Source organism: Dama dama, chromosome 4, assembly GCF_033118175.1.
Source record: "Dama dama isolate Ldn47 chromosome 4, ASM3311817v1, whole genome shotgun sequence".
NCBI lineage: Eukaryota > Metazoa > Chordata > Mammalia > Artiodactyla > Cervidae > Dama > Dama dama.
Genome location: NC_083684.1, coordinates 63046632 through 63056803, shown reverse-complemented (window position 1 = coordinate 63056803; position 10172 = coordinate 63046632). Strand labels below are relative to the sequence as shown.

General features: G+C 39.9%; 1 protein-coding gene across 1 annotated transcript; it reads right to left on the bottom strand.

The window, feature by feature from the left end:
- Positions 1-155: 155 nt before the first annotated feature.
- LOC133055143 (KRAB domain-containing protein 5-like) lies at positions 156-4291 on the bottom strand. The gene is made up of 3 exons (XM_061140596.1): positions 4184-4291; positions 1295-1421; positions 156-286 (listed from the first exon to the last, which is right to left on the bottom strand). Exons 1-3 carry the CDS (start codon positions 4289-4291, stop codon positions 156-158), a joined length of 366 nt encoding a protein of 121 aa, XP_060996579.1.
- Between the last annotated feature and the right edge of the window lie 5881 nt (positions 4292-10172).

Below are 10172 nucleotides of genomic sequence, written 5' to 3'. Positions count from 1 at the left end.
ATTCGGGAATGACTTGAGAGACAGAATGGGGCAGGTGATATCTGCCTATGACAGAAGCAGAAAGAAACCCAGGCTTCTCTAAAATCATTTCCATTGGGGCAGATCTTCCCAAACCACATGACAGAGGATGACTTCCTCACTGATCCTTGGACCTGTCATTGAGTCATCGGCTCCATCCCTTCACACCTACCTGTGTACATGGCTGGCATCTCCAGTCTCCTTACATCCCAGGGATTCTTCATTTGCTCCAGAAAGGTGATCAGGTCTGGCTTAGAGACCACAAGACCTGCTATCAGGAAAAGGGGTGTTTGTTTTGCTAGAGACTCATCAGTTTCCACTCTAATATGTATTCAGGTGAGAAGAGAAGGCACGTGTGCTAAGTCGCTCCAGTCATGTCTGACTCTTTGCCATCCTGTGGACTATAACCCACCAGGCTCCTCTGTCCATGGGATTCTCCAGGGAAGAATACTGGAGTGGGTTGCCATGTCCTCCTCCAGGAGATCTTCTCAACCCAGGGATCAAACCTACTTCTTTTACATCTCCTGCATTGGCAGGCAGGTTCTTTACCACTGCTGCCACCTGGGAAGCCCAGAGGAGGCATGGTAGAATATTAATACAGCCTAGAAATAAAGTATTTGGGGACATCATTTCCTAGGCTGTATTAACATTCTCTGGTGGCTCAGCTAGTAACGAAGCCACCTACAATGTGGGAGACCTGCGTTTCATGCCTGGGTTGGGAAGATCCTCTGGAGAAGGGAAAGGCTACCCACTCCAGTATTCTGGCCTGGAGAATTCCATGGAGTATTCCATGGGGTCGTAAAGAGTCGGACACAACTGTAATCTTGCTCATTATATTAACACTCTAGAGAAGGCATGGTTGCATGTTAATATAGCCTAGAAAATTACATCCCCAAGCACTTTATCAAAAGCAGTTTTATAACACTAACAAATACATAAAGAAAAGACCTTGAGATTCTAGTCAAGTACTACTAAGGCCAAAGCAAGTAAGTAGTAGAAATCTGATTTGAAAAGGAGAGTGGCACCCTCTTATACCACAGAACCTGGAGAATTAGCACTAACTTAGAAGAAGGCGGCAGATCACATCAAGGAAAAGTCAGAATCTTAATGAATCATCATGAAGTCTTCTTTCTCAACTCAGAAATACCCGTTTTCCCATAGAAAGCAGGGATCTAAAACTATTGTAAGAAGCAGAAGATTCCAGGAGACATTCTAGAAATATAGGAACCAAAACCCAGTGGGTAGATAAGGGATTCTGGAAAGAAGTTATCCTCACCCAAGGAGGCCAGGTTCCTGTAGTTCTCTAACGTCACGTCCCTATACAATTCCCGCTGACCGAGGTCCAGGCATTCCCACTCCTCTTGAGTGAAGTCTATGGCCACATCCTGGAACGTCAGCCATCCCTGAAATACAAAGTACAGATGCCATGGGGCCGTGGGAAGACTTCCTAATGTGACCCAAGATGAAACCAGCAAGAGAAATGGTTTTGATTTAGGAGAGTGGCTGGTATTATACAATATAATTTTTACACCGTAATATTTTCTACCACATTTTAACCCCAAGAAAAGAGGATGAGATATGATCTATCAACCACTACAGAAATTCTTCTGATTTGGAAGAGAAATTACAAAATAATCAGATCAACATTGGCATATTTATTGAGTGTTGTACTCAGTTGACAGAGGATGAACTGTCTATCGAAAGAAACAGGAAATATTTTTAAAAAGCTCTTCCTGATCCAAATGTTCTGGAGTGGGCTCAGTATGTCACATTTTTGACAAGCTTATTTGAACTAGTAATGTTGAAAATTCTGCTCCATGAGTGACAATGTTTGAACAGCAACGAAGCAGAATAGTAAGGAAAGAATTCATATTTAACTTTGAACTTTAAGTGCTTTACAGATTTTACCCATCTGATAGAATAGTAACCTCGGTGACAAGAATCATTTTAATGATCTGGTATATACTATATGTCTTTCTGACAGTTTTTCAGAGTCTTAAATGTATAACAGAAATAATTTAAAATCAATAATGTTGCTGCTGCATCTTTTGGCAAATATTTTAACAAACATTCTTTAAATGACAGCTCAACTTTTACTTCAGTTTATGACTCTAGACTGTAATAAAACAGAGACAAATGCACAGAGCTAACTCTAATGAAAGTTTATAGAAATTCCTGTATTTGCAAATAATACTAAAATCAAGAAAAGTGTTAGTCACTCAGTTGTGTCCTACTCTTTGCAACCCCAGGGCCTGTAGCCTGCCAGGCTTCTCTGTCCATGGGATTCTCAAGGCATGAATACTGGAGTGGGTAGCTATTCCCTGCTTCAGGGAATCTTCAAAAAAGAAAAAGAAAAAAATCAATCAAATGATGTTAACATGTTCATTCATAGAGATGTACACTAAAATGGGATACTTAATAATAGAGAAAAATTGTCATGTCAATAAAATCAGGATAATTTTTAACTGATTGAAAGTGTACATAAATATTTGAGGATGATATTATTTTAATTTTTTTAAAATAGACTAGGGTGCAGACATATACAATGATAAAAAATTAGAGAGCTCTGGTTCTGAATCTTTTAATGTCCTCCAAAATCTGTATCATTTGCATGGAGCCATATTTTAAAATTTAACACAGTTGAACGTAGATTAGCACTATTATGATTCTTGTAAACATTTTGGAAAATACAGAAATGTGATGAGACTATATCTGTGATGTGAGTGTGGAGTGTACTGGAAATGATCAGGCCTGGGCTTGAGTGATGAAAACCCCCACTCCTAAACCCCAGCATCTCTACTAAACACACCTGAGTGTTGTCAGTTGCCAGTGACTCAACCACAAAAACAAGGGCGTTTGCCATCTGCCTCTGGGGAGAATGAACACTGTGGTGCTACAACTGTTGACTTCAATCCCCTCGAGGAGTTCAGGGTGGATTGAAGCACTCTGCTCCAGCAAAATCTGGTGGCTCAGGTCTTTAGAGAGTCAGATATTTTCAAGAACTGCTTTCATGATCCCAATCCTTGCATCTCTTCATATCTCGAAAAGCACTAAACCACTAAATGATGACATCAGCTCCCACGACTGGCAGAAAACCTTTTGTAAAGTAAGCGCTTGACTGCACTGCACTCCCCCTTCACCAAAATCACACACAGACCTTCCCCCACTGTCTCTTTGGAGCAGTCTCTCAGAGCTATCTGAGGTGCTGTATCCTGGGCGGCTGTCCTCATTTTGCCCGAAATAAAACTTAATTCACATCTCTCAAATTGTGCATCTGTTTTAGCTGACAGTGTTCATTTTTTAAAGCAAAGAGTGACTAAGAAGATACGGCATTTCCTCATTAACTGCGATAGGCATATCCATCACTTTTTTTTCCCAAGACCCTTGTTCAAGACTGAAAAAAAAAAAAAAAAAAATGAATTTCATAGCGTGGAAATCTCACAGAAGCACCTGAACCAGTGAACATCAGAGGTCATAGGGTACATGGAAAAATGCATTATCACTGCCGGGTATTTTGGCAATACTAGGAAAACCATGATCTCAATCTATCAAGAAAAATGTCAGTTTTCTGCAAATTCCACCTCCTATATACCTCCCATGATCTGTAGCTTAATAGTCCATTCTTTAGTACATATTTCTTATCCGTATAGAGGATTGTCTATGCTACTTTAACTTCTGACAAGTTCTGGAATACTTAGTTCATTCTACTAACAAGGACATTTTCTTACTCCTGTTCTTCCTGTTCTAAAGAGCTGAATTGCATTCACAAGTAAATTCATCACGGCATTTCCCCGACTTCCCTAAGATCCCAACACCCAAGATTCCCAATGGGAATCTCAGATACCAGTGCCTCCCCGTGTTCATCTGTCACAAGTGAATGTATTCAACATTGAAAGTCACTATTTCATGCTGAGAATTCATCATGCTCTATACCCGGGATACAGACAATGGAGAAAAGGCTCTGGGACATCAGCGAGAAGCCACCTGAAGAGCTGATTTTCACTATTTAAAAAAAAAAAAAAAAGGAAAAAGGAAAAAATGAGGTGATAACAAGCATCCTAAGCAGAAAAATTAGCAGCAGAAAACTAAAGGTTTGCAGATTCTCAGTCCAGGCGTTTCAGGAAGAAAAGCAGACACAGCCCCAGACCCAGGACAGGACACATACCTGAGAAGCTGCCATTTCCTCCTCTTCTTCCTCCTGCTCTGCGTCTTCTCTGGGGATGTTACATCCCAAACTCACATCTGCATCTTGAGAAAATACCTTCAAAGGCATCCATGCAGCTGTTTAACCTGCAACTGCTGCAGGGAAAGAGAAGAAAAAGTTTTCCTGTTTCCCTCACCCTTTTCTGAGCTCCTTCTCGACTTTCTGTGTTCCCAATCTGTAGTGGGGAATCAAGACTAACCTGATAATGCTAATCACATCCTGGTGCTCTACACTATTTGCAGATCAGCCCGGCTAGTTCTTCTCCTTCCTTTTTGAATTACAGAAAACAGTTCTCTAGAGACAATGGACCCTCCTTCAGGGCTAGCTGACCCAGCCTTGAAGGTTGTGAAAAAAATGCAAAAGGAAGCCGCATTCAGAGCCATGAGGGGAAACCTCACACCTGAGACCTCAGGAAGGGAGGGTAGAGGGAGGGAACGTCTAGAAACAGAGAAGGTCAACCTGATTCCCTGGGGAGGGGCTCTTTCTAGGATGGGTGTGCTGGTCCACAGCCTGCCTGTACCCTTGGGGGCTGGGAGGGGAGAGGTGAGTGTTTGGTGGGCATCACCTGGGGGTCTTGGGTCCCTGCCAGGCTTTACTTGCAGAATTCTTCCCAAAGATCTCCCCTGTCCTTAGTTTTTTTCACCCCCCTCTGCAGCCTGGGGACACAGGTTTTCACAAAATGGTTTGCTTTGTGACCACCTCTCTGCAGGCGTGGCACCTCCAACTTCAGAGACCAGGAGCCTGGAGGCATGTCCATCCCCGCTTTCTTGGAAAAGAAACTGTTGCAGGAAGCGGGACCCCTTCAAGGGCCCGAAAGTGGGTTCTTGTCTAACACTCGGAAATGAATTGTCTTAGGAGACACATGTGCTGACAAAGCAAGAGATTTTATTGGGAAAGGGCACCTGGGTGGAGAGCAGGAGGGTAAGGGAACCCAGGAGAACTGCTCTCCCACTTGGCTCTCAGTCTTGGGTTTTATGGGGATGGGATTAGTTTCTGGGAGGTCTTTGGCCAATCATTCTAATTCAGAGTCTTTCCTGGTGGTCCACGCATCGCTCAGCCAAGATGGATGCTAGCAAGAGGGACTTTGGGAAGTGGATGGAAGTGGACAGACACGCGGTGTTTCCTTTTGACCTTTCCCCAACTCTTCCGGCTGGTGGTGGTTTATTAGTTCTGTATTCCTTATCAGGATCTCCTGTCATAAAACAACTCATGCAAATGGTTACTATGGTGCCTGGCCAGGGTGAGCGGTTTCAATCAGTGTGCTTCCCCTAACAGCTCCCCACTGAGAGACTTCATACTCAAGATGCTTCTTGGGAATTGGGGCGGAGGTCTCTTTCTTCTGTAACTTCTTCCTGCTGTGCCTGGGCGTAGGCCTGCCTAGCAGAGCAGAAGTCTCTCTCTACCTGATCTAAGTTGGGGTGTTCCACATCTGAAACCAGCTTTCACCCTTGTAATAATAGCAATTTAGTTTGAAGCTGTTGGCACCTCTCAGAGAAGAAATAGACAGGGGCCAAACAGGAGACCTAACAGGATGGTCATTGCTGGTCCCCAGAAACAGGAGGCAACATTTGGAGTGAGAGCTGCAAGGTTTCTGACTTTTTTTTTTTTTTTTTTTTTGATTGGCTGGTAGTGAAGCAACAGAGCTGTGCTCCAGGAATCTTGTGTTTAGTCTGAAGTTACCATCCTCCACCTGGGTGGGGGCTCCAGTTCTGTAGAAGAACTCAGAGACATTGTTATGCATATTTTTTTGAGTAGGAACCAGGACCCCGTCTCAAGGCTGTACCACCATTTGATTGTTTCTCCTCTGTTTCTGTATTCCCTCCCTTCCCTGATTAGCAATTGTTTGAATCCACCCTTTGGAACTCAGGGAAGGTCAAGGAGGCTGAATGAAGCCTATATCCTACAGATGGGTAATGGAGAACACACAGCAGAACTGTACTCCAGAGTTGCCACCCCACAGAGTCCTGCTCAGTTTTAATTTAGGGAACAGGGCAACTATGACTGTGATAACTTCCTGTCCAAATGGGGCATAGGACTGCCTCAGCTTGGAGATGAGACACTGAATTGGAAGTATTCCTGAGTTCCAAGTCCTAGATCTGAGCGTTGTATGATTAAACTCTCAATCCCTTGGTCTGCCATCTTGTTGTAACAGACCCAATTAGTAGTAGCTGGAGGAGGGATAACTGGAATTTTAATAGACAAAATAAATCTCTCTCTCTTTTTTCTTTTAGAAGAATAGGCCTGAAACTCAGTCTGGACCTGAAACTTCGGGGAGAATTTTAGCCAGATGGCCAGTTGCCTAATTTTATGAAAAGTAAGGTGTAAGTTACTAGCTTCCAGCAGACATTGTTTTGAGAATGCTGGCATCTAAGCCTGACATGACTCAGAAAACTCAAGTGTTTAGCAATACAATGTCTAACCTGAAATTACACCCATAGTAACACCTGGTTATTTTCCAGGATGTCTGAAACATAGCTACTCTATTTTGACTTTTAATTGTAAAATTTTCTTTAATAGTCAAAGCAGATGTCACCATTAATGATGTCAGTGTTTCTCTAGGTATGAGAAGATGCAAGAATTGGGACTCATAAAATCTCCTGAAAAGATCTAACTATCTGAAGGCCTTTTCTGTCAGTTTTTTCCAGAGCACAGAGTGCCTCATTCTTGATTTTTACCTTGAACTCCTTTCAGGGCCATTGAAAGTCAGCAGTTGCAGTGGCCATGATTTAATCTCTGTAGATGTAGATGGCAAGTGTCAATCTTCAGTTGGCAGAGCCCCTTTTTACTCATAAACTTGACCATGATTTTCAGGGGGGCATTTCATGACCATTTTATCTCATGGTGCTGAGAATGTCCATTCTCAGGTTTGGCAACGGTGTTGTTGACAGGCCACTCAATGTGCTGTTACTGGACTAGGCCATAAAACAATATCCAAAATTCTCTGGACCACCTGTCTTACTAGCCTCTTCGTCCAGGAAAACATTCCCTCTTGTTGCTTTTTTTCATATCTAGAATTATACTGTTATCATCATCAATCTCATAGGGAACTATATATTATTTTATCAGAGGCCTCAGTCACGCATTTGGCAGTGTAAGAAACAGCAATTTTGTAAAACAGGTGAAACACAAAGAACATAGCCAGCAGTATTAGTAAAGTCACGAGTAAGACTTAAGAGCTTCAATTAGATGTAGCCCAGTATATCCCAGGTCATCTGACTTAGTCTATTCTGTACAAATCTTTATCTTTCAGGGAAATTATACATTGGCACCACCATCTATAAGGCACATAGCCCAGTTTTCTAGTGTTACTAGACTGATTATCTTTAGTATGATTTAATTGTTTTCAACACAGAGGAGACTTTAAACCTAAATTACCATAACCTAGTGTTATCTATATAAATCTATCTTATAATTGTGGGAGATTTCTTATTCCTTTGCTGAAACTTTTCTTGTTGCTCTGATTGAGCTTGAGTAATAGAAAAAGGCTCAAGTTTATGGCCAGAGTCAGAGTAGGCATTATTAATTGAGCCGGTGAGGGGATCCCGTCTGGTAGTATCACAGTGACCTGAATATGACTATAATTTTTTTTTTAGTAAATTTCCTCAGGGCCAACCAGTTACAGTCTTGTAGTAGAGAAATTTACCAAGGTAACCCAGAACTAGATACAGGTAATTGGCCACAAACCCAACAATTGGATTGATTTCTAAAACTAGCATAGGATCAGGCCTATGATAGAAAAACATTTGACTTATATGCAAAGGTCTAAGAAGTCAAGAAAACATTATAAATGATCATACGAATCAGGTCCAGCATCTTGGACAAGCTGTCTACCTCTGATGTCGTTGTCTTCTCATCCTGGTGTACTGTAGTTTCTCTTGTTTGAGCATCATTTTAAGGTGAGATCAGGTTGGCTGTCTTCTCTATAGACCAATCCAGTGTAGGGGACTTTGGAAGTGGGAATTAACCTAAGAGTTAATTTCCCTTCAGTTTCATTGTGCATGAGCTAGTAAAAAGTACCTGATAAAAAGCCCTTCCATCCAGGTTGGAGACAGTCCCTTAAATTATGTCTTTTTTAGTCCTGGTTGCAGGCCATGGGGCCTCCGATCTTCATCCAAAGATAGATTACTGAGATAAGCTTCAGAAACAAACTTAGGGTGTTCTTTAAGAATTCAATTAAATTTTGCCTTAATATCACATAACAGCAAAGAACTATCTAAGAAAAGAGTCTTACTACATGCAGACCTCCATTAACAAATTGGGATTTAACATTTTTTGAAATATCTTTTTCTCCCTAAAGTTACCCTCATTTGTATCAAATACAACAATTTTAAGGCTAGTTTGTTTGCAAAATAAGTCTGTTCTCACTAATTCGGTCTGATGATTTATATAACCATAATTGATTAAAGACTTTTTATTTTGCTGAAACACTTATAGAATCTCAGACTGAACTTTTAATATAAAACAGGGCTGGGAAACTCACACCAAAGGCTTATCACAGATTTTGTCTAACAAATCTAGGTGAACTCTTCCCTTTTGAAAATATACTTGTTTTGTTTATAACATGTAATTTTACCAAATTATTTTCATAATTAGTTTGAGAGGAAGGTTTTCCCTACTCCCAGAAAACACAGGATTTAAATCTGTAATTTTTCAGATAGAAACCATAAAAATTATAAACATATTCGCTGGTTCATTCAGTCCTTTGTTAACTTTTTTGAAGTCATCAGGTTTCTCATTAGAACACCAAGACATATCAAAATGTTAAGAATTCCATATAATTTCTAGGATATCTGTATTAGTAATTTTACCATACATTATAACATGAGCAGATTTATTACTCATATGATAATCTTTTTCATGTAATTTAACCAACCAAATAAACACAGTTTAATATCTCTCTGTGGGATGTTTCAGGGGCCTTCTGAAGCACCCCAAAGTTAGCTGGAGGTCAAAGGAACTTCAGAAGAATTTGATTTAGGAAGTTTTATCAAAAAGATCAATTAAAAGCGATTAGAACATTTGGTCAGATTTAGTCAATGTTGATGGGTGTATCATTTAGCTTGTTGATATGTCACAATGGGCGTAAATACCAAGGCTCAAGATCCAGTGAAAGTCAGCTCCGCCATCTTGGACCTAATTGGCTCTAACCAGTTTTCTTATGACCTTGTTGTTCCTCTAACAAAATCCATATATCTAACTAATTGTAATTCAATTTTAGAAAATCCTGATCATGCATAACTCTTTTTAGTATTTTTTCATACCCACCCCTTTTTTTTTTCACTGAAAGCACACTTCTTGCTTTCCTTTAGCAACCAAGACCTAACTTTTATATTAGCATTTTATAGATTGGTGAGCATAAATGCCAGTGATAATTTCTAAAACCCTTGCTTTCTTAAAACATTTTAGGATGGCATCAAACATTTTTCATTTATAGTCCCAAATCTCTTTAGTTTTTCTGTAAAAGGAAATCAGTGTTTAGTAGTAAATGTTTCAAAATCTTATTTCATTTGGAAATGACCTAATTATTTAATAGACTTCCAATACTTAGTTTAGCACAACCCTTAGAAATTCAAGTTACGCCAATCTGGGGAGACTCTTGTAGACAGATATTCTTAAAGAATAATTATTCTTAATAGAGTTTATATACAAACTCATACCTCATTTACATTTTTTTAGAAGTTTTTTTCACTCAAGGTAATTTCCTTGCTGATAAACTTGTAACAGGTATAATATTTAACTTATATTAAACCTAGGTACAATGAAAATATTCTACTTGATGTTAATTACTCTAAGACATGTCTATATTAGATAGGTCAACAAACATTAATATCAGGTGGTTAATACTGAATATTTCCCAGTTCACCTGAACCATGAATTTATTGTTTAATTTAGAATTATTTTATTTGTAAGTGCTTACCTTTTTTAAAAGCCAATTAAATATAGCTCATTT